General features: G+C 38.2%; 1 protein-coding gene across 3 annotated transcripts in view; it reads right to left on the bottom strand.

The window, feature by feature from the left end:
* The window catches only part of CWH43 (cell wall biogenesis 43 C-terminal homolog), a 30468-nt gene extending 7002 nt beyond the window's left edge, over window positions 1-23466 (bottom strand). The window contains exons 1-14 of one of the 3 annotated variants that reach the window (XM_032109267.1): window positions 23326-23466; window positions 22284-22475; window positions 18912-19032; window positions 18616-18770; window positions 17011-17212; window positions 15949-16037; window positions 14392-14646; window positions 11551-11676; window positions 8623-8702; window positions 7590-7695; window positions 4712-4847; window positions 3383-3532; window positions 991-1135; window positions 330-391 (exon numbers count right to left, since the gene is read on the bottom strand). In XM_032109267.1, coding sequence (XP_031965158.1) covers window positions 330-391; window positions 991-1135; window positions 3383-3532; window positions 4712-4847; window positions 7590-7695; window positions 8623-8702; window positions 11551-11676; window positions 14392-14646; window positions 15949-16037; window positions 17011-17212; window positions 18616-18770; window positions 18912-19032; window positions 22284-22475; window positions 23326-23368 — 1862 coding nt within the window. In that variant the 5' untranslated portion in view covers window positions 23369-23466. The remainder of the gene's footprint in view (window positions 1-329; window positions 392-990; window positions 1136-3382; window positions 3533-4711; window positions 4848-7589; window positions 7696-8622; window positions 8703-11550; window positions 11677-14391; window positions 14647-15948; window positions 16038-17010; window positions 17213-18615; window positions 18771-18911; window positions 19033-22283; window positions 22476-23325) is intronic. The other 2 variants (XM_032109268.1, XM_032109269.1) reach the window with 2 other exon arrangements.
* Between the last annotated feature and the right edge of the window lie 1696 nt (window positions 23467-25162).

Raw genomic sequence — 25162 nt, 5'->3', positions numbered from 1 at the left:
ATAAGGGTGTAGCCTTCACATTTTAGAAAGAAGTTGCAAAGCCAGAGCTTTGGGAAAATGTAGTTTTATGCTACCGAAGCAGAGTAGATCTGAAGGCTTTTGACACAGAATGATGAAACCTGTAATAGTGTCTTTGCAAACTATATTCAGAAATACACCAGCTCTTGTGATCCTGAGATCACTGTTCCACATTATTTTATGATAGACCCAACTGCCCACAATAATTGTTCAGGGATGTAAGAGTCTTCCACAATCACTTACAAAAGATTATAAAACTGATAACCATAAAGATACTTAAACCAACAAATAAGTGATTCACTTTAACATACCTTATTACTCCACGATACATAATATAGCTACACCATCTGTCACGATCTGTACTGTCAATATCCTAGAAGGGAAAGGGAAAAAGGTCAAAGAAGTAAGGTAAGTGTTCATCTGGGTAGGCTTTAAATCAGTAACAATGTGTAAACTCACTGCAGAAAAATATTTTGCCTAAACATTGTAATAAGGTAGAAAGAAAAAACCTCACTGTTAGACATGGACAAATCAGACAACTTTTTGACGTCTTTTAATGTGGAGCTCATTTTTAAAACCAAAGAATCACAGAATTAGAGGCTGGCTGGAGGTCACCTACTCCCAACCCTGGTCAAAATAACTTAGGTCGCTCAGGGCCTTATGCAGCTAACTTTTGAATATCGCCAAGGATGAAGGTTTCACAACTTCACCAGGCCCCTGTTCTAATGCTTGACAACCCTGCGACTTTTTATTTCTTCTGACATTTCCCTTGTGGTGACAGCTGTCCATTGCCTCTTGTTCTTTCACTGTGTAACTCCACCTTCTCTGCAAGATATCATGAGGTAGCTAAAGACTGTATTTGTAGATGGGCAGGTATTTTCTTCTCTGCCTATATGAAGTTACCAATTTGAAATATTAAGCTGAGTGTTTCCAATGTGTATTTTCTCTAAAGATGCAGTGTTCTTATATTACCTGGACATTTCCATTTTTTATTAATTCGGTATAGTCTCTGGATCCAGGAGCTGAAGTGATGTATCCTAGAAATACAACTTGCTTAGAGCTAGTCTTCAATAGGTTTGAAACAGCTATTGCTTGGAGTTTTCTGTCCAAGTCTTCTCTGAAAGAAATGGAAAATACTTTAAGACATATACATTTTAGCTCAGAATCTTTGTGCTATGACACAGTAAACCACAAATTAATCTGGTACCATTTTTGTTGCTCAGTATTAGAGAGTATGAAAGTTCACAGAAAGCTCATTGATTCAAAATTATCACTATATCTGATAAAAACCACATGGCCATGGTAGATGTAATTCACATTCTCTTTCTATCCATTACAGGAACAACATTTTCTATTACTGTTTTGTTTTTAATACTGATCCCATCACTAGGAAATGTGAATGTTAGTGTTTTGGTTATCTAAGGCTTTGTGTCTGCTTGCACTTAAAATTTAACTGAGCTAGCACCCTGTGGTGCATAACAAAGAACTTACATGCTAACAAAAATTTTATGATGGATAGGTCATGGTAAATATAGTCTTAAAGTCTGGGTCCCATAATTTATGAAATGTAACTTGAGTTGTATCATTAGCATTACTTAATTACATTCGGCATGTATTCTACACCTCCTTAACAAGATTTACACAAGAGTTCCAACTTGATCAAAAGTGATAGCACAAGTGGAGCCTGGTAAAATACTTCACTGGATCCCAGTCCCTGTCCTTGGATTTGTCATAAAATAATGCAAAAGTAGTTCTCTTTCTATGATTCTTCATGTTAGTGACTTTAAACAGTTGTGTAAATCATGTTGTCCTCTTGATTTTGGTAGTCTGGGCTAAATAACATTGACAGAGAGAGCTGATTTTGGAATCTGTAAACCCAAAAGAAGACAACAATTTAAGTGCAGCTATGCTTTCTAAATAGTGGTGCTTCTGAGTGAAGCAAATGCATTAGGGAGAAAGAGCACACAGACAGGAGACAAAAAACCCCCCAAACACTTAAATAGAAGCCTGACCTAGGTATATATGAAGTTGCCTGCTCAGTTAGCTGCTCCTTCCATAATTACACCTCTCCAGAAGATGGGATCTTTTAAAGGCACAGACATAGTTATATTCTCACATTTTAAAAACTGTGTTTAAAAACAACCCTAGTTATCCAGTATTCTGTAGTCTGTCAACCCAAGAAGCAGAAAAAAAAATACTAAAAATGAGTTATGCGCAGTATTTAGTTACAAATTCATTCCCCTCTAAAACACAATTTAATTTGCACTCATTTCCCATGCGTCTCCTCATATTTTCCCCTTCATCTTTATCTCATTTCTCTGCCAGGGGAGAATACAATGTTATTTTCTTCTACTTTGACAAACAATTTCTCAGGCTGGCAAGTCAAATCATCTGTGTGAGGCACAGATTCCTATCTAGAGTTAAAAATGGGGAGTGATTTCTGACAACTATATTTGTTTAGTAAATGGGAAAATCTATAAACAATTTGCAGGTTTGGTGCAGTTTCTACACAGGGGAAGGAAATGGGATACAGAGAATTCCTATGGCTTTCTGAGCAGCTTCTTTGTGTTATAATATTCTGCACCCTACCCATAAATTTGCCTCTCCGTGAATTGTAGTAATTTTTTTTAAATTCCAAATCTTACTACATAGCCACAAACATACTAGATATCCCATCAATTATATCAGAAATTACAGCTACATCGAGCATTCACAAAACTCTCTCTTATTAATACACACAAGTAATCAAAACATTGTTTTCAAGAATTGAAATATATACCTTATTCTTTTCCATCACTTGAGTTATTTTGCTTTTCTGAGTTCAGAGATCAGACTTCATATTTCCACTTGCATACTCTCAGAAGGAAATTGATGCATATTTTTGCTGCTGTTTCAACACTGTCCTTTCTTGGAGGTTTCAGATTTTTTACTTTTTATTTTTAATAAATAACATTTTTCCATTTATGCTATCTGTCTCTAACTATACCTATCTACACTCGTTGTGGAATGTAATAGATCTATTCCACATGCAAAAAGTCAGAAGGATGCTATCCTGCACTGAGATGCATCTGTAACCCTATCATTTGTTGTGACTTTGCAGAACAGTATCTTTAAATCTCTACTAATTCAGATAGTAACTTCAGCTGAGTTTTGCATGACACATTTGTCCTACTTAAAAAATGCTTCAAAATTTTAAACCAGTAGTTTAACCAATTTTAAACTGTCATACTATTTCTTCAAATGTGCCCTGTTAGAACCAGTATTACAGCACCAGATTTTAAAGGGTACAGAAGAGATCCCAGTTGTTCACAAATTACATTACGTGACTTCGTACACTATCGTTAAAAATAAATAAAATACACACTCTTCATTTCCGAAGTGAGCAACGACAAAATCAACCAGCTTCCCTGTGAAGTTGACAGTCAGGGAGATGGCTGGTGCAATCTCTCCCTCTGGAGATGGAAGGAGGTGATGGGTCGATTTTACAATTGGATACCTTGATAGTGCCATAATCCTACATGAGGAGAAGCAAAAAGTTACATTTTGTGGTTCACAAGCATCAAAGGTGTGAACTAAGCAGGCAAATGTGAGCAGAAGACTAACAGTCATTTAACAAAATTATAAGACCAGAATACTAACCCTCTCTAGTGGATTTTTCTGAACATAGAAGGTTTCCCTCTAAAATACTGCTTAAGTACATGTCTAAAAATGTATAATCAAGTTAATTCCTACACTAAGAAATATTATTCCAGAAATATGAATTCTTTCTCTGAGCTTTTCACAATCTGTATTTCAGGCAAAACAGAGTTTTGTACTACCAGAAATTAAAATGTATTTTATTAAAAGTAGAAGTAGGTAGAAATACATCCTTAAAATGGGCGATTTCGCTTCTTTCAGCTTCTGTTTGGACATTTTGCATCAGGTTTTTCAATGTATTTCATTAATAAAATCTCAGAGAATGACTTCTCTGCCCCATTCTGCTTCAAACAGACAGGCTCTGGAAGAAGAAAGTTACTAAATACCCCTCACACATGGCAACAATTAAACAGCCATTGCACCATCAGTAGGAAGTTCCATCTGCCATAGAAATGTGCATATCCCCCTGAAAAATAAAAGCCACATTATATGACACTATTTTTCCAGAGGGCAAAGATATTTAAAGGTATGCAACTGGTAGGTGGTCAAGCATTAAGGTAAAATTAGACAAAAAATAGCTGGTCAAATAGATAAGCATCTTTCTGTTCTCATTTCCCATTATACAGCCCAAGCTGGATTTAATGAATTGAAAATTTCTCATACCTTCTGATGCACTACATTTTCCAACTGCTATCACGTTTTTAAGTCTCAAATATAAAATTCTCAGAGCCCAAAACAAAATAATGTGAAATGGGCATCAGATACAGTACTTCCAAATCTGTATATTAAAGGGCAGGATGCCATTCTCTGCATCACCAAAACCAAAGTAGGTTACAGGGGCAGGCACCAAAACCTGATCATGTTTAACAATGAGAAAATTCCATCCACATTGCATGGTAATGCTAATGAATCAAAGCCTCTTCCTAAAAGACAAGCTTCAACAAGTGATTATAGTGATTATTATTCCAACTATTCTTTGCTTCTGTATTAGTGCAGTTTGTATTGGGCAGTATATTTACATCTATTTACTGTCACTGTGCATGGAAAGATGACTCACCCCCAAGTGTGATCTCTTGTGCTTGGACCAAAATCTGTATAAAATCCTAGTCTTTCTCCTAGCCACATTGTTGGATCATGGTTTCCAATGAATGGCTTAGAGGCATCACTCTCTATAATAGTGATAAAATCTGCTTCTAAAATGGGCGGGAAAAAAGAAAAAAAATTTCACATTTATAACTGTTACCTATAAATGGGACTTACAAATAACTACATAATGTCATTATTTCTCTTTTGATTACAGAGGGATGGACACAAGCCCTGCAGGAGTCAGTCAAGGCAAATCAATGTTGGCCACAAAGTCATGCCCAAACTTCTGGCTATCGCAGGCCACGCAGCCTCCGATGAAGACGTACTTAGTGACTGCTTGCCATAGCTCATCCTTGGTACATAACCAGAGATACATGAGACTGCAGAGTACAGCTGGCCTGAAGAGACCTCATGCCATTTCAAAAGCATTAGAGATACTGTGCACACACAAATTAACAGCAAGTCTACTGCTTTCAACTCGATGAACAAACACTACATAGCACATCTGCACTTCCCTTCATCTACCAAATCCTATTGTGCTTCAAAGGGTCCTGTCCAAGACAGAACTGGATGCTGTTGCCAAAATAATTATTCAGCCCAGAGCAACCTAGCATCAGCCCCAGGGCATGGTAACAGAAGGGTTCCCAGCTCCAATGAATTGCTGACCATCTGCAGCCACTTCACTTCCCCACAGCACTCTGGTCCCTCTCTGTTTACATGCAGAGGTACGGTTTTGCCAGGGGAACATGATGGGTTCCCCTATATTTTAACTTCAGGATACAGGAAGAACTATGCAGTCCCTCAAGGAACTGGTATCTAAGAAAGACCTGCCCATGCCTGAAGGAAGGTGGGAGTCTGCAAGCTGTCCACAGGATGGCTGAACCATCCAGACTCAGCTTGAGCAGCAGGTCAGTACAGCTGCAGCAGCAGCAAGTGCTCCAAGTGCTCCCTTCTTGGCTGCAGTTATGCCCCCCTTGGAGTGTTCTCCTACACAGGAAGGGAAATAGTCACCACTTCACCCACAGCCCTTCCACAAGGGATTATGGCTACTCCATCCAGGAGCACTTGACACAGAAGATTTTTTGCTTTCCAAATCTCATACGTAGCAGTGTAAAGCACTGTCAACAGGGAAAATGGGAGCTCAGAGCTCTTAAGTGGATTCCCAGGTTTTTCCTTCTATATCATTAGCATACATGCTGATCACAGGAACAGTAACTGAAACCATTAAGAGAGGTTGATATTGCATCCCTCCAGGGCAGACAGAAGTACCAGTCACAAAAGCCATTACATGTTGCATCTTCACTATTCCAACAGAGAGATGAGCCCAAGTAACACACACCACCACACCTAAAAATAGACAACCCCTATCCTGAAGCAGAGAGCCACTCTTTCCTCTGGGGTTCTCAGAATCAGGAACTCTTCTTACAGGAATTTCTAGCCTAATTCTGAATGCATTAACAAATGCATTTACTGACAATGTTAATGTAGTATTTTATATAACAATATACATGTAACATAAAACTCCAGCATACTGTTTCCACCTATTAGAAATTATGATTTATTAATTTATATTTTGGAATTTGCTGCCTTTTTGACTTACTGATTGTCTTTTTCAGAAGTGATATTTCATTTCCACAAAGAAATGCCAGTGGACATAACCAGGTAATCAACTTTTTCTAACATTCATTAATTTGAACTATAGGTACCAGAAATAAATCCATTCATTAAAATTCGTAAATAAATATGCAAAGATTAAATAAGCACCCAGACATGACTTACGTACAAGAATGCTCCAAATTTCAATTCATTAAATGTCCTGGCTGTTTTCTCATAACACCAGACAGCCAGCATAGCCCAGATCTCTGAACCTTTGGTCATGGGACAATGGAGTGAATGATGCTAAAATCTCTTCTCTCTTCACTAATTCCTGCATATCTCTGCCACGAAATCAAGACTTGCACAGGAGCACCTGTCAGTGCCTTTTCACTGTGTGGGTCTGTAAAGCCTCAGCTGCTCAGGAAAATCCTGTGGTGGACTGGAGAACAACAAATCCTGGAATGCAACGTTTCCTAATCTCCTGAACTGCCTTAGATCTTAAGCTGTCAGTCCCCTGTCTACCCTATCTCATGGGCATCACAGGAAAAAAGTAACACCTACAAGCACTCCTGGCCAATTCCTTTCCATGCCCTCTGCAACAGCACTAATCTTGAGTCCAAATTCTTCGTTTCCTATAGCTCATTTTCCAACCAAAATCCTGCCCATGAGCAACAGTTTAGACACTCTTCTTTACAATAAAATCATGACAACCAAACTACAATTGCTACTTTTCTTGTATACATTGCTCTGGGTCAATGATGGAAACAGACTTGTCTGTTTCTCCTCTGTATTCATTGTTTGGGGCATTTGAATTTCACACCCTTTAGGAATTATATAATGCTTCATATCTAAAAAAACCCACAGGGAACTTATAAAACATTGTATTTTATCTAAAAGGATATTTACCTTTGTAAATACCATTGTACTTTATCTAAAAGGATATTATTTATGCAAAGAATTTCTCTATAGACAAGTAACTCATCAGCAATACGAGAAGAAAAATCCAAGTGAGAAGTGTTTCCTCTGAATAGAAACCTCTTTAAAATATATTAAACAAATTATCACCTCTGCAAATGGATTTTTGACTGAAGTGATTGTATTGGAGCAGCTCATAGATGGAGGAGAAAGCCACTATAAACACAGGTTCTTGTGTTAATGCAAAAATGGCCTCAGTTACCAAGCAGGTGTTTTCACTTTTGTCTCTTCAGATGAATCCTCCCAAATATAAATGAAGTGGGGAAGAAAACAGTTACCTGTCTGATTAAGCAAATTAGCTGATCCTTCCAAATTAGACCATCCTTCATTGTCATATCCAAATCTAAAAGGCCAGATCATAGCAGAGAAATCCCTTTTCGGAACCTCAAAAAATAAATGGCTAAAAGTTAAATACAATTTGAATTTTACGTATTATAGCTTTGCAGTAAATAACATCAGACACATGGTGCCATAAAAGAAATACAAGAGATGTTTTAACCAATATATTTTCCTAATAAAGCTGTCAGAATTACAAAAGACTAAATCTGCTATTAACAAGGGAATAAAGTCATCATACTTAAAATTAATTTGTACAAGTAACAGCAAACAAATGAAGAGGAAAGAGACAATGCATCTTTTCATCTTACTAAGAGGAACTACCCACTTTTTGCTGCGCAATAACGTACTACAAATCTGAATTAATTGAAAAAAGAAAGCCACCTGTATAAATCTGTGCGTTTGTGAATCTAACACTAAACTTCCTAAGTGTTAACCATCTTGTTATTATCATTGCAATACTTACTTTCTTGCCAGATAGAAAACTGGAATCTTCCAATTTTTATCCGATTTCCATAACTAGTCTAAGTCAACCAACTTTTCAGAGACCTTCAATTCAGCGTTATGGTACAATATAGAACCATAGAATTACTTCATCTGGAAGAAACCTCAGGATGTTATCTGTTCAAACTTCCCCAACATGAGGTCAGGCTGCTAACAGCATTGTCCAGTTTGAATATAGTTCAAATAAACTAATTTATAAAAGTAATGTTCAAATTGAACATACAAGGCAAGAATCTCTCAAATTTTCAAAATATTTTTTCCTTTGTAGCATCACTATAAATCTCCAAAGATCCAGACATTTCAATTCGACATGAATTTATAAATTAAATTTTTGCATCTTCATTTATGCATTAGTTTTTCTGAATACTTGGTCACAAAGATTTCTTCAGCAACAATTAACACACCTAAGCTATCACACACACACATTACTATATATTTGGAAGTTACTATTCTCACAAACATCCTACTCACCCCTTGGCCCAACTTCTTGTGGTAAGTTTTATAACGTAAACCTAATCCAAGCAAACCAACACCAACAAACAGCCACAATACTTGAAATAGAAAAACACAGAAAAAATGTTTTTAATGCAAGAAAAAATAATGTTATTATTGCTGTTAAACAGGACACCGTTATTCTAAGGTGTCCATAGAATGAGAAATGTGTACATTTAAGTGACACCACTAGATCAAGGCAGTATCTATGCATGCAGAATATGTATATGTGTGCAAATACACTTTCCAAAACACAACATGCTGAGCAGGTAAAATGTACCAAAACTCCTTGGAATAGTTATGTAAAAATCATGCCTGCTGAAGAATTTGTTATAGGACATGAGTAAGAGCATCACGTAAACCCTTCAGTGTTTTCCTCTCTGTGTCCATGTATGCATTTGTAGTACACAATTTTTATTTTGTATTAATACAACATGTGGAATAAAATTTAATTTACTTCGCAAGCCTTTAGATGTCAGAAAGATGTGACTCTTGCCAGACTTCCAGAGTGGTCATTTGTTTGACACACCCTTGGAAAGGCAGTGCAGCTTCACAGAAAGCACATTCAGAGCTTTCCCATTGCTCCTGTAGCCTTACAAATAACCACAGTGTGCACTTAAGAGCTTCCACCATTCAGCACAATGTAATTTGATGATCAAAGCCCTCTGCAGTTATTTCCTTTACCCAGTGGCATATGCTACCTACAACAATTTCAGTAACTCCAGTTTATTCTTTCATATATTTAAAAATATATTAAATTATTTTAATGCAAGTTTTCTGGAAGAGTTTTGTGCAAAATTTAAATACATTTTATAATGGTTGATGTCAGAAGGAAGGACGTTACTTATATTAGCACGTTAAGGGATTTCATACTCTGCAAGACACAAAGGCTCTTAGAGAGGAAGCTGAGAAACAGTACAAGTCTCGGCATGATGAGGAAGTACAAGAAGTACTGTTGCAAAGTTACAGGATTAGTTGAGCAAGGGCTGTGCTTTGTGACAGGTAGGATTTTGAAATATTAATTTACTTTTGTGAAATGTTTCTTAGCAGTAATATTCAAACCACTTGAAATGGTGCACATGTTGCCTCTGACACACAAACTCTCACAGGCCACATACTTTTGGCCCCTGAGTAAACAGGGTAAAGACCTCCATAAAGATTCCAGAAACAGCCCTGAAAAATTGTGAAGCACTTTTGTCTCATTTTTCCAAATGCAGCAAAATGTACCCAAGTGGCAAGCAATTTGTTTCAAAGTCACAGAAGAAGAAAAGATGCAGGAATTGGAATCTTCAGCATCCTGATCTCTGCAGCGTTACCATGCCCTAATGCCTAGCATTTTGTTCCTCTACCAAACTTCACACTATTGACAGACTTTTTTCTTTAGAAACAGTAAGCTGACAATGAAAACAAACCAGGGGCTCAAATGATTGTAGAGATATAGTTGAAAACATTTGTATGATTTAAAAGCCAAAAAGTGATAAAACCTCAAAACAAAATTTGATTTTCATTTCTCTTCAAAACCTAAGGAAAGCAGCAGACCCCATATACATAATCTGAAAAGCTGGGATCCTTAAGCATAGTTTACAGGCAGCAGATGACAACGTTTTCCCGAGGATATGAAACACGGATTTTAAAAGAAACATGAAGATTTTAGTTAAAGGTTAGCTTTGCTGAAATTAGTTAAAATAGGTAGATAAGTAAGCCCGGCTGGAATTAATTAAAAGTTAATAATTTGTTAAAAAGAGCCAGGCTTGAAATAAGCTTTTAAGATGTAAGTAACTGATTGCTAAATAACTCATTGCCTGCCACTTTTATATTTGTTTAGCTGTGCTTATAATGAGAAACAGAAACACTGATAAATAGATCTAAAGAAATGTAGACAATTACCAATTTTTTCCCATCTGAGAACCTATTCAGAAATCACAAAGAGAGGAACTGGAAGTTCACCAAGGGTAATTTGTATTGTCAAAATTCAGAAAGGTAGAAAGGTCAAATCGAGGGAGACTACTTTTACTTCATCTTCGAGACCACTGACCTAATTCAGAACACACACTACACATGCTTAATGATATTTAAGCTAATTACCATACGAGGCGGAGAATGGGAGGTGTCGATGTTATAAATATGCACTAGTATTTTGGATATTCAGAACTTTTGTAGATAAATAGACTTTGTATTGGCTTGTAACTTTGCACTGCATATTAGGGAGCTACCCCACGCAGCTGCCCGGCGCTGGAATAAACATACACTTTCTAACTCTAAACTGTTAGAGTCTTTGTCCGTCTCAGTTGGGTATAGATATTAGATCAATGCCCATATTTAAATAAATCAGATAGGCCTGGTCTGAACACAGAGCCAGGCCCAAGTGCTGTGCTGTGATGTTGGCCACAGCAGGCCAGGATGGCCTCCCCACGCAGGAGTGTCACACTGTACAGCAGCTCTGGGCCAGCCCAGTCCCACCACACTGCCAGCCAGCCCTTTCAATGCTGTCACACTGAACTGCTTCAAAATTACCATACTGAATGGGCTGGGAAATCATTCACATCTTTTGCACACATATGTAAACCCCAAGGCTCAGAGAGGCCTCCTCCTCAACCACTAAAATGAAACCACAAATGATGCCAAATACATTTTCACATCTTGGTTTTTGCCCAGTTTCTGGTCTTTGTTTAACACACTCCATTAGGAATAGCCTCTGTCAGTCACAATCACAGTGAGTCAGATTCTCCAGTAGTTTATGTCATCACTGACCTGGAACTAGGGAAATACCAACTACGAATCTGTCTCTAAAACTAGTACCAAAAAAACATTTCTAAAACATCTGAGCAGAACACTCCGCAGTGTTACCTTTTTTCCTCAGACAGTATTCCTAGCGTCATGGAGAAAAGGAACTAAAATTATACTTACATAGTTTAATATAGTTTTTACTCTTTTTGAAGAGTGGTTTTTGATTGCTTTTCACTTCAAAGACAGAGCTAAGGTCTTTCTTGGGTCCTGTTAGAAAGTCTACCCCAATGCATAACATTATAAAACCTGTAAAAATATAAGTAATTAGTTTTGTCATAGGCCTTTAACATTTAACATTGCTCATAAACACATCTTTTATAAACTCCCAGCTGTTGTGTTATAACACAACAACCTTATGGCTCCAACAACAAAGATGATTCAAAGCACAAATGCAGATAAATGCCACACTTAATGTGGCAATGCAGGAACTATGAGATTTATTGACAGCACTCTCAAGTAAAGACCGATTTGCAGCACAGTTTCAGGGTATTATGTCAAAAAGGCTAATACATGGTAGATAAATTAAGCTAAAATCCTTCCAGGCAGTATTGTTTTCAAAGTTTACTGAAATTAACCTGGACAAGAACAATTGAGTTACACCTCCATATAACAGAACCTTGATATAACAGCTTGATGAAAAAAGTCCATTGATGATTGCAGATATCTATTATCTTTGACAATGAACTGCTCTGATACCAAGATACAAGTAACACATTTTTCATATAGGAACTACAAAAGCAATTGCTCAACATTTTGTTCTAAAACTGCACAAGCAGACTGCAGCAGGCTGTAAGGCCAATTTAGCATGGCAGCAGCTTGTATCCTGGAACTCCAGAGCCAACAGAAATAGTTCTGCTTTTTAAGAACAGACAACTAAACACACCTACAGATACATTTTAAAAGCTAGTAAGCAATTTCTGTGCACTAACTGTTACAATGCATGGGGAGGGTATCTTTTCAATAAATAGCTCAGACTGATAATAGTACAAGGTCTTTTCCAATCCCTTATGAGATAAAGGATCCAATTACCTTCAAAGAAAGCAGGGGGGGATAATGAATTGGATAAGAGCTCTGCTGGAGAACATCTATGCCCTTAATATCTTTGTGGCATAGTTAATTAATTACAGAAGCCATGTTTTACTTCAGAGTAATAGCCAACTATTAGTCAGTATTTTTTTATTGCCTTTACTTGTTACATTAGTTGTAGTGAAAGTTTACAAACCAGGACACTGGGTCTAGTGCAATGACTAAGGGAGCACACACAAAACCTTTCTCAAAGGGAGACTGAGTCACAGCCATTAAAGTTGATGAAGACCAGGAATCTGATCCCTCAGCATTATATCACATCACAGTGAAGCAGCACAGAAGTTCTGAATATAATGATCTTACTTTCATTGTCACTTTTCCTGGTGCAGTTCCCTACCCAAACTGCAGCAAGAGAAAGGCAGGATATTGGACAGGAGAAGAAAGCAAGAAATAGCACTTGCACCTGAAAGAAACCAGAAGAAAACAAGCAGTTTTCCAGAAAGCCAAGCTGTAAGGGTAAAAGCACTGCAACAAATACACAGCCTCATGGTATAATCTTTGATAAGCTATGGGATGGCATCAAAAAGATAGAAACTGGATGGAATTTAAACTCACGTAGTGCCATCAGCTGAGATGTGTTCCATTTACAGTTTTCTTTACCAAAGAAAAAATTAGGGCCATCTCTGTGCGACTACCCAGTGACCATGCCAGGTAAATTAATCACAAGCGTGCATTTCAAAGGAAGCAACAGAGAGGGATTTTGAATGAAAGTATTTCTTTTGTCAAAGCATTACTCAAGAAAGTATTTGACACTTCTCTACCACATGCTTTTTTCATATAACTTAAAAAAATAAATTTAATTAGTTAAGATAACTGTTTCTAAAGACTCCTCAGAGTGCTTTCAGAACAAATAAAATAATGCAATAATGGAACAAAACTCTTTTCAAACCATAATGAGCTCAAATCCACCATCTGATTGCCGTAATATAAGTAATACACATGGAGAGTAGGAAACTGGAATGACACAAAGTGGTTGCAAAGACATTTATGAAATCTAAAACCTTTGCAGCAACAAGTTAAGCACAGCGTTCATTACTCCTTTCCAAATAAAATATAGGCTAATGCATAACATTTTAAAAATGTGCCACACAATTAGCCCAAGACAATGTTTGGCATTGTTTAAATATAGTTAGTGAAATATGCCATTGAAACATGTTAGTACCTATTGCAAAAATATTTTTGGAGACAAAACCAGGAAGGGTTGGTTTCCTCTCCACCTCTCCACCCTCATCAAGTGATCATTTTGCTAAAGCCTTTATATTTGCTCAACTTAGTTCTTCCTTATTTGCAAATACCTGACAATTTCTTTTCTTCGTGTCCTGGTCATATGTTTCTGATGCTACAGGCTCATCAAAATTCTCCCCAAACACACTGGTGTGTCCACAAAACATAAGGTAGGGCCACATGACAAAGAAGCTCAGGTCTCAAATGTAGACTAGCTAGATCAGCAGGATGCTGCACTTTGCTCTGCAGAGCAGGGCTAAATAATGCACTGAATTCTGTTACAGTCTCAGTAGCTACCCCGTTACCTGAGGCACTGCTACCTTAGGTAGCCAGCATATTTGTACATTCACACCCTGGATTGCAGCCATATTTTTAGGGTGACTGATTAACAGATCTCTTCCTCCACTGCATACTCAGTTATCAGACATTTTTTCACTTTGACATTTCCCCTTAACTGAATTCCATTTTCTGTTCACATTTTAGACTATTTCTAACAGTAAAGAAACAAGTAGATTATTTTTTGCATGTCTCATTAATTTTTGCTCTGAAACTTTTGCCATAGTAAATCAAACAGTAACGGAGCATTTGAAAAGACTCTTTATACACTAGACACATTTCCATATTTGTATTTGTTCCTTATCGCAAATGTACCTAAAAGAAGATGGGAGCTTTCTCTAACGTAAACTCCTCCAGGTACAAATTTATAAGCTGTACACCACACACAGAAGAATAATTCAAGAACATAGGCAAACATGGCTGTACTCATGGCTTTCCCAGGATGCAGACAGCTAACAAAACGTCCAGCTAGTTGAGGCCACACACACATAGTAAAGATACCAAGAATGTTGCCTGCAACAGCAGCACTCCAGGTATGTAAATAAAGGAGACCAGCTGAAGATGCTAAACCTGTGAAGGGACAGAAAAGAATAGAGTAAGTCTCAGTCAGGTATATTATCTACAACATTCATTTTAATATTCTGTCTAGGGAAAAAATAGAGTCTGGGAAATATAATTGTGCTTTGCAGCCATGAAAGCTGCATCAGTAGAAGAACAGTTACTCACAGTAGCCAAAGACAGCCTTTTATCTTTTGCAATATCTCATTCTTATAACATTGCCTATTCAGCTGAAAACAGTATAGCAAAAAGACAACAGAGAAACATCATCAAGAGCCAAAACTGAACAGATTTTCTTACAGAGTTCTTCAGCACAACAGAGAAATGATGCAGTTCTTAAGAGAGTAACAGGTTTGCCAGTTATGAACCTCTTTTACCATAATACAGAAAGAATCAAAAAGGTTAATATGAAGAGAAAACATATTTTTTCCTGATCTTCTCTCCCTGTAGATAACCATATGATGGGCAAGAAAGCAACTATTAATCTTTTACTAACTGCAAGATCCTTGACTTACCATGCTATCTTTGATTTGGGGATTTGACCCCAAACAGAACATTAACAACCACAGAAACTCTCTATAGCAGAACAACTTCATTTTAAAACATTATAGGTAAGAATACTTACTAACTGTCACACCATGAAAGCAAATGTATAGAAACACTTTTAATATTTAACTCTTATACATCAAGGTTCTGAGCATTTTAGAATACATTGTTTGAATCAACTAAAGAACCTTTCTGTACTTGTCTTAAATAATCAGTGTGTATACATCAAAACTCAAATGTTCATGCTTACATTACAATCCGCACACACATTTCTTAACACTAAGATCTGCATGTTCATACTATTTTACTGCCTGCAGAACTTGGAAAATAAAGAGAGAGGAGGTAAGCTTGTCTCCAGGTGGACTGCTTGTCAAATTACAAGTTATTTTGCCTTCTGTGGAATTGAGAGGCTTATGTCATCTCAACCCCATAACCCTAGATATGGCCTTATAATAGCATCACTAAGGTTGGAAAAGGCCTCCCAGATCATCAAGTCCAACTGTTATACAATGTAGATGCTCAGAACTGAGATGCTGGTCAAGGGAACCTTAGCAGGGGCTTCTGAAGACAGTAACACTGCCTGGCAATGGCCTGGAGATTTGGCCTGTAATCCTTAGTCAACTGGTCAGACATACTGTACAATAGTCAGTGGCAGAGAAAAGGAGGCTTTGATTAGCCACACTTTTCTGAGATGTGCTGTAAGGTCAGAGGACTTGAGTAAAGGGAATAAGGTAACAAACAAAAATTCTGCTCAGGATTTGCACCTACCTATGAGAAACAAGGCAAAACTGATGACAGAAGACCAGCTCCAAAATGAAAGCATCAGCCCATGAGCAAGGCCCAGCAGAACTGTACCTCTAAAACAACCATAAGGGAAAAGAAAATATACAGTAACATGATTTTAAAAACACCTGGCATTGAAAAAGAAACCTCTAGATATACAGATAAGGGTCCTAGGTAATATATTATAGTTCTTTTACTTTAAACAGAGCTAAATTTTGCTCACACCCAACTACATTTTCTCCCCTTTATTGGATGTAAAAACATCCATCTGAAAATAATGGCAATTTATTGTAATGTATAAGTGAGGTGTGCTCAGCAGCAAAAGCAGTCCACTGAAATCCAGGTACAAAAGGCAAAAACAACTCAGAGAAAATGAGAGGGAAGAATTCACCCCAAACAGAAGTATTTTCTTCATGTCAAGTAAGGGATCCTACAGTATCTAACACTGCTATCAGTCTTGGGTAGCTCTTTTGTATACGAATTACAAATTATAAACTCTGTCACCTGCCACCACATGTAGTTGACTCAGAATAACTAATTTGGTCTCTTCCTAGATTTTGGAACCTGAATGAACCACACACAGCATTAAGACAACATTCTTACTAATCAAAACTTCTACAGAAGTATATCTTTTAATACTGCACATAGTTTATTTATGTGCATGCATCCCTGATCATCTCTCTGAAGCCTGAACTGCTAGACTAATTTACTGCATATTATAGATGTACTGCATTCATAAGTCCTTGAAACTCATCTAAAAACTGTTTTGCAATGTGGCAAACCAAGATTTTAGTGCTGAAATAAAATAATTCTGTATCAGAAAATGTTAAGATTTCCAGGTCTGGACAAAATGCTCAGAGATTATCTGAAAGGAAGAATGAATCCTCTGTGTGAAGTACCTTGTACCCACTTTTTTCTATCTAAATTCTTATACCATCATCTGGTTGAGTTTTAACTTGTCACCCACTACAGCACTGGATTTTGATTACAATTTTGAAGTAGTAGTAGTAATAATAATAATAATAATAATAATAATAATCCACTTACCCATATGGATTAGGATCTGGACCTGCATGTGGATGTCCACTTACTGCCCATCTAGAAATTAATGAAACCTCCCCAAATATCCACAGAGTGAGGAACATGAGGCTGCCAAAAGCAATCCCTGATAAAAACCAATGAGGATGGGAAGCAGTCTGTCTAACCACATTACCAGTTTTGTTTGTTCCTTGTTTACTCTTGTCTCCACCTAGAATAAGAATAGAGATACAGCTAAGCAAACTGTCAAATCCTATTAGCAAGAGTTTCTGAGAACAATAAATAGCCAAAATCACAAATTTACCAGAATAAATTACATGCACAAAAGCTAATTTATCTGATTAGGATTGTGTTATCAGAAATTGATAACACCAAAAAAAATTAAAAATCTCTACTAACAATCTTAGGTCTGTCAAAAAAATATACTCACCATAAGTGCACAAAAATTACAACCTGCCCATCTGATTATTTTCATAATATTGGAATTTAAATATTTAAATTTGCTTTGAAAATCAGCAGAAAACTTACTAGAATTTGTTCAGAGGATTCTGTTGACTGAAACTCTAAACTCTGATAAGAACAAAACCTGACACTTCCAAATAAGCCAGAAATAAACTCCTTCCTTCTCCTTTTTTCCATGTACTTTAGAACCTCTCTCATCTAAGCAGAAAGCAGCACCTTTAATTGCATAAGTATATCACTTTGTCACCCACAAACAAGACAGATTTCCTTCCTAATCTCCTGCAGCAGATTCCCTTTCTAAATTCTGGTGAAAGCTCAGGCTTAATTTCTATCATGTAATGCAAACTTGCAAACAATATGCATTATGCTAATTTCTACCCACTTACACATAGATAAGGTTTTATCTTTCAATTAATTCATCATGGTTATACTGAGAAGGAAGGAGATTCTGAGGATTTAACATGAGCTGCCTTACCTAATCAACCCAACCTTGCTCTCTTCCTTGGCAATACCACCTCCACAGTTTAGCCTGTGCCAGCCCCCACTGCTGTGTACCCCATACAAACACTCCAAGAACTTGGGAAAATTTTAACCAGGACAAGCTGTCCACTCTTCCAATTCTTTCTGTTTATTTTGACATATCAGCTGCTCCCCAACTTTGTCCTGTCTCCCCTTCTCTGTCAAAGGATATGCATTGGCAGAGAAACTCAAAGTGCAAACTGAATTAACATACTAACAAAAATACTATAGATGTTTCATGCTGGAAAGACAATAACCCATTCTGGTTTTATTGGTCTAGCTTAAGCCTTTGTTTGTGTTACTGTCATATATTGACACTGCAAGTAGGAAAAAGAGGCAGGTCTAGCTTATGCCTTTGTTTATGTTACTGTCATATTATTGACACTGCAAGTAGGAAAAAGAGGCAGTTCCAGTACCAACTTACTACACCTTGTATGAATTGTGATACCAGTTCTGCCATGTTATGGGAAGATGGAAGTACCCCATGGCTTCTAAAGCCTGCAATGCTCATGCATCAGGTCAAAAACCAGACTGTGTTGGGGAAAATAATCAAAGAATGAAAACCCAGTGACACATAGCCAGGTATACTTTAGGTTCTTTTCATAACCACCATCTTTGCTGTAATATACTTACCTGAATGAATTTGCTCCACTGCTGCTACAAAACCAATTGCCAGTATGATAATATTGGCAACTTGTGAGCTCCAGACTGGATTAAGTGATGTATACCAGATACGAAGAACAAGGAGCATTATCTTGCCTAGCATGAAGCCCCATATCCTGATGAACCTAGAAGAATCAGTTTTTGAAATAGTGAGGCATTTGGGGAAAAAAATAAAACTTAACTTCTAGGGGACAAGAAAAAAAAAAAAGAAAACAGTTTTTAATATAAAGAAACATCAGTTAAGTTCCATCAGTATAAGAAAATACCTTTGTACACTGTTTCCTGACCACCATGTTACTGTTTGAACCAGCAATGAAGACGAAACACCAGCAGCCAAGATGAGTAGTCTAATTGAAGCATTTGGTGCCTGGTATGATGCTAAGCTTCCTACAAACAAATACACACACACAGAGGTTGCTTTAAAGGGCAATAGAGATCAGGTAATGAGGATTTCCTGTACATTAGTTCAACCTTGTCTGTAATTTGAATGGCTATACCATTCATCTGAAAACACATGACACTACACATTTTTAAACAAACCAAAGAAACGTAGGTATGCATAGAAACTGGGTATACATGACTTTATAGCAGTTATCATTTTCAAAGAAAAAATTATATGAAGGAACTATCCAATAATCCAAGTGATTGACCTAATTTAAGTACTTATGGTGATCGATTCCATAAAGAGGCTACATGGATAAAATATCTAAGCATACAGATAGTCCTCAATCATGCACTTAGATAACTCAAAAACCATAAAGTTTTATGTACGATGACTGCTCCTGTCTAAAAAGGATATGGCTTTTGCCACAGTGTACTTACTTTTATAAGTGGGCTGTGGCAAAAGCCACGTTCTTTATTAGACAGGAGCAGTCACCAAACACAGCACAGGGATTAGTAATCAACTGCCTTAGCAGGGGTGAACAAGGCTTTCTCTGGCCCCGTATCTGGTCTCAGAGTGGTCACTACCAGCCTGTGCCATCTCATTACTGAAAACTACCACTTTCCCAGTCACTGAAGGAGAGCATGCACACATATCTTTGCCATTTCCCAGGGCACAATGACCTCACATTATCAGTAGTTTTAAACTCTGCTAACAGGCTTCCAATTCAAGTGACTATGGACCACATATATTCTCTTCTAATCTCAGTCAGTGTGGCAAATTCTGGCCCAGGACCAATGACCAACAGCAGAAGAAGCAACACTGCTATGCTACCAGCCATTTGCTAAGTGAGCATGAGTCAAACTTGAAGAGACGTTAAGCAAGTAACGTCAGAAATGGAGCTGCAGATTCTGGCAACACATGCTAGGAATCCTCCAACTGTTTACCTGCTCATTCTGCTCAGAGTAAAAGATGCAAAGCTTAGAGCCAAGATGATAAACAAGATCTAGCTGAAGTGAAGGTGTACTTCTGTGGACTTCAACAGAAGTTGCATGTACAGTACAGGCAGATTTCTGTCCCTAAATTGTGCTGGCAATCCATAAACCTGCTTCTTCAAATATTTCATCATGTGGGCTACCCTGATTAAAGCTAGCATGGGTTTGCCAAGTTAGAGCAGACACACCTTTTGTTGCTGGGCAAGTACACCCAAGACTTAAATATATCTATCCAAACACCCAAACTTAACATATATTGTCTGAAGACACAGATGCAAATAGACACTACTCAGGGTACTTTGTTATTGCTTGTTTGTTTCCAAATAGAACATAAAACCAAGTAGTATGAAAGGATACAGAAATTAGAAGTTGCAGGGAAAAGAAAGCTTCCAGAAAAGGCAGAAAGAAACAGAACATTAAAAAAATTGTTTCACTCACAGAAGACTACTTTTATAATAGCCCCAAGCTGTTCTGTAATGTCTTGTCCATATCCATTGTCACAATACAAAAAAGCACCTGTTCTGCTGGTGTTTGAGTGATACTGAAAACACCTTTCCTATTGGGCATCACTCATACCAAATTAAAATTCTGGTTTCGGCTAAGCATGAGGAATTTTCATATTATTTGATAGTGAAATTGAAGACTGCGTAGAATGGGGCGGAGCATGCATGGGGTAGATTGTTCTGCCTGACAGTTCAACAAGTCCCAGAGGAAGGCCATGGCCTTTCTGAGAAGGAAAACAGATCAAAAAGAGAATGAATAAGAGTGTCTCAGTATGAAGGAGGAAAAAAGCAGGAAGAATTGAGAAACAGCAGAATCAGTATGATGGGACAGAACTAACATAAAAGACCGTCACTGCTCTTTATTTAGCAGAACAAAAATTTATTTAGCAGAACAAACACTTTTAAGGGATTTCCATTGCTTTTGAGAAAGTGAACTAATAAACACAGCAAGGTGATCTGAAGGACTAATCTTAAATAAACATGGCAAACTTTGTGTTATTGTCACATCTGAAGGAAGGTAAGGTGCCATTTTAAATGCTCACACTCACTCCCAGTTTCTAAACTAGAAGATCTTGGAGAAAGCAAAAACACTGAGCACTGCTGCAGGAAGATGAAGATTCTGCTCACTGAGAAGCTTATTACAAAACAACAAAAAAAGCATTGGGATGGATATAATGGGAAGAATAGGAAAAGTAAAGAACATGGTAAGACTATTCTTCATCAAAATCAATGACAAACAAACTATGCTCAGTTCTAGTATTTTTCTAGAGATAAAGAACAAGAATTCTTTTTAAAAAAACTACACAAGGAAAGTAAATAAGATGATCTTACTCCGTCTTCTAACAGTAAAAAACTGTAAGAAAAGTGATTATCTGACTATCATCTTATATTAACAAATGAGGAGCCAGGAAATGCTGCTTCTAAAACAGAGCAGCAGCATTTTCACCTCTACACAGGACGGAGACCCTTGTCTCCTGCAAGTTCATCCGGAGTGGGAAACTCTTTAGCAGTAACTTGCTTCTGAACGTGGCTGTAACTGCCAAACCTTCCCCCAAAAAACTTTCAAAAAATCAACAAGAGCTAAGATTTGCACCAGTTAGCTGAAGACCAAAGAGGGAATCCCAGCAAGTCTATGTTTAAGGAGGAGCCTGTGGAATGGGTAATGGGGCATCTTTTTCCTGAGTTTAAGATCAAACTTTCTTCCTGTGCAACTGACCGTATAAGGGTTATTTCATATTTAGAATGAGCCTATAACCCCATCATTATGCTAGAGAAAAGTAGATAGATTCAATTTTAAAAATACATTCCTAGAAGGAAAAGACTGCCTCAGAAACTAAAAAAGGATATTTCACTCACAGAAGACTACTTTTATAATAGCCCCAAGCTGTTCTGTAATGTCTCGTCCATACCCATTGTCACAATAAAAAAAACACCTGTTCTGCTGGTATTTGAGTGATACTGGAAACACCTTTCCTACTGGGTGTCACTCATACTAAATTAAAAGCTCCTAGAAATAAAAGTGAAATGAGATTTTTCTGTATTTATGCAATACAACTGCTGCAAAAAATACTTCTCTGACTATAGTTAAAAGCTTGAGAGCATAAAAAAGAAACCAATAAAACATGAGTATGGGGAGAGCAAGAACTTCTTACTCCTGTCTCTTTTTGTAATCACCTGAATTTTAAGGCAATTTGGACTGTTGGTTCTTACAGATAGATACCAAAATGGAATCTACAACTCACTGCAGTACGTACTTACCAACCATAGTCAATCTCAGAACGGCTAGGACATACTTATTGTTAGCCAACCTCCAAAAAGGGCCTATTGTCAAGAATATTGGAGAAAAGAAGGCAACAGCAAAAACTTCTAGGCCCGTGAGTGCCAGTGTCTGAAGAGGGAAGTAGTAGATCATTGGTGGCAGTGCATGGTAAAGAGACCAAGAAATGTAGCCTAAAAAAAAAAAAACAAACACAAACCAACCCCATCACGTATTTTCAGCAGCAAGATTTCTTGGAGATTACTTTAAAAGTACCATTTTATACTTCTGCATATAGACTATCAAATGTATTTGAAAGTAGTTTAAGCAACAACAGTCACTTTCAGTGAAGAAGTATTTGGTTATTTTGAGTTAAACAAACACATTTTCCGAGGAAATAGAATGATGAGAATAAAACAGCTCTTCCCCCACTCAGACAGCAATTCTTTGATCCTCAGCGAAGTGCTCAACTTCGGAAAGGATTAGTGTTCAGAAGGCTGGCTAAATAAGCAGTCCACCCACACTCTCAGGGCTCCTCAAAGGCAGACTGGTGGCTAAAGGAATTATTCTAGTAAATCGGTGTGGTGTTCTCCCCTGGAGACACCTTGTCCAGGCACACCAGCACAGCGCTGTGAGTTCCCGTGCTCTGCAGGAGATGCACCAAGCGGGCGATATCGCGGGTGCTGGGTATGGCGACCACCCTCGGCGCCCTGCCTTGAGCAGGGCAGCACAGCACCGGCTCTGCAACACCTGCACAAACACTTGGCCGGGAGCAGCAATAAATTCTAGGCTGATCCAAGAAACAAAAGGCATTCCAGCGCTAGAGGAAAAAACGAGCCCAAAGAAGCATACTCAGATGTGAGCACTATTTACTCGTTGCAGAGGGGAGCCGTTCATCGGCGACACGCCTGCCCGTACGGTGAGCCCCGCGACACCCTGCCGGGGCTGCCCTGCCACGGCCGGTCCCGGCTGAGCCCCCCGGGTGCCCCTCACCGCGGCCCCTCGCCCCCAGCAGCCCCGTCGGGCGGCACCGCCGCCACCTACCCAGGAGACTCTCCGAGAGAACGGCCTTCCACAGGGGAAACATCGCCTCCGGCGCTGCCCGGCTGTGCAGGGGCTGCGTCCCTCTCACCGGGCGCCGAGTCCCGAGTGCCCGGGAGGGCGCGGCTCCGCCGCCCGTCCCGCCCCACAGAGCCGCGTCCCCGCGGCGGGGCGGGCAGCCCGCTCGGCCGGACCGTGTTCTTCACAGCCCCGCCGCGCGAAGCGGCCAGGAGATCTCGCCCCTCCACTTATGTGTCAGCAAAGGAGCATTTGTCCCCTGAACAGTCACACCAGCAAGAAAAATAAAAGCAAAATGTTGTCATCGCACAAGCTGGCGGGGAAAAGAGGAGCTAACCCACTTGGCGGCTTGTATAAACACATGGTTGGTTACGCGGGGTTCGGGGATGTCCGAAATAGTACTGTGCTCACCTTTGTGAAATGTGAGTTGTTTTATAGCAGAGTAAGGACAATGCTGTCTACAAAAAGCACCAAAAGAAGCATTTCGTTTGCTGAGATTCCTGCGTAACTACCTTTGTTAATTTTAGAAGAAATCATGAGTTAAATCGACCCAGCCATGATCACAGCTGCCAAGTTCTGGCAAAAAGTTTGCATAAGCAAAATCTGAATTTTAGAATATTTTTTTGGGTATGAAAAGTAAAATTGTAAATATGAACTAAGAACTAAGAAGTCCTTCTGCTGTTGGAATATATCATCATATTAAGTTTTATCAATCTTCATACAGCATTCTATGGAACTGCTATCTGTATCTTCTCATTTGTGTTAAAACTACTGTCCCATTCTAAATAAATCTTATGGTATGCATTTTCTTTCCCCGGTTTGTGAAACTCTAAATCCATAGGAGTAAATTATAAACACCTGACATCTATATGACCCGTTATTAGCAATAAAGTCAGGTCTAGACATTTGAGAGGAAAGGGTACTTAACTAAATGTTGCCCCAGTAGCCTCGAAGTCAAGTGATTCATTTACCCTGCAGTATGGTGGGGTTTGGCTAGCTACAAAAACTTTGTTGAATTTTGGCTGCTATTTGAAAACGGAGCTTCTCTGTTTTCTCCAAGTTCCCTGTCATTAAAGGCACCTTTCTTTTTCTTCATTAAAGAAAATTCATACCAGATGAGTCACCAAGTTCACTTATCACTGGTTCAGGATTATGTAAGTGATGACACCATTTCATCTTGCTGTGCTGTGATGCAAATGGAACTTGGAAGATGAGATCCTTGGCCAGAATAAACCCAGAACATGGCTGCTTTTGGAGCTGTATGGCGGGAGCGTGAGGCTCACAGCATGTATTCAGCCAATAAAGATTTGAAAAAAATTTGCAACACCTTTTGTAATTACAGTATCTTGCTTCATGGTTCAGAGGTGGAGTTCCAGTAAAACTAGACATGACTGGAATAGTAAACCTGATATGCTTGTGTGGCTTCCATTAAACTCATCATACAATGAAAATAATGCAAATCCTGACAAATTTAGCATTTGTATTTTGGGTACTCTCTCTGAGATTCTTAGTAACTATTAAGTTTGGTTTCACATGTCACAAAGTTACATTCCAGTGCTCTTCATAGGGCACTATATATATGTATAAGCATCAGAGCAAAAGAGGAGAGAGTTTTCAGGAGCAATGTCTTAAATACAAAAGCCAATGCTTTCAAGGTGCTTAGTTACACATGCATGTGTAGCAATGCCTTTCACAATATTTTTTTTATTCCTGGAGTGCCACATGCGCACCTGATAAAAAATAAAGCAAAACCATTTGATCTTTACAGGAATACAATGATGGCAAACCAGCAAAGTCAAGAGAACATACTACAGTAGGAGTT

This window comes from Corvus moneduloides, chromosome 5 (assembly GCF_009650955.1).
Source record: "Corvus moneduloides isolate bCorMon1 chromosome 5, bCorMon1.pri, whole genome shotgun sequence".
Taxonomy (NCBI): domain Eukaryota; kingdom Metazoa; phylum Chordata; class Aves; order Passeriformes; family Corvidae; genus Corvus; species Corvus moneduloides.
The sequence above is the reverse complement of the archived record's forward strand: the minus strand, read 5'-3'. Positions and strand labels throughout refer to the sequence as shown.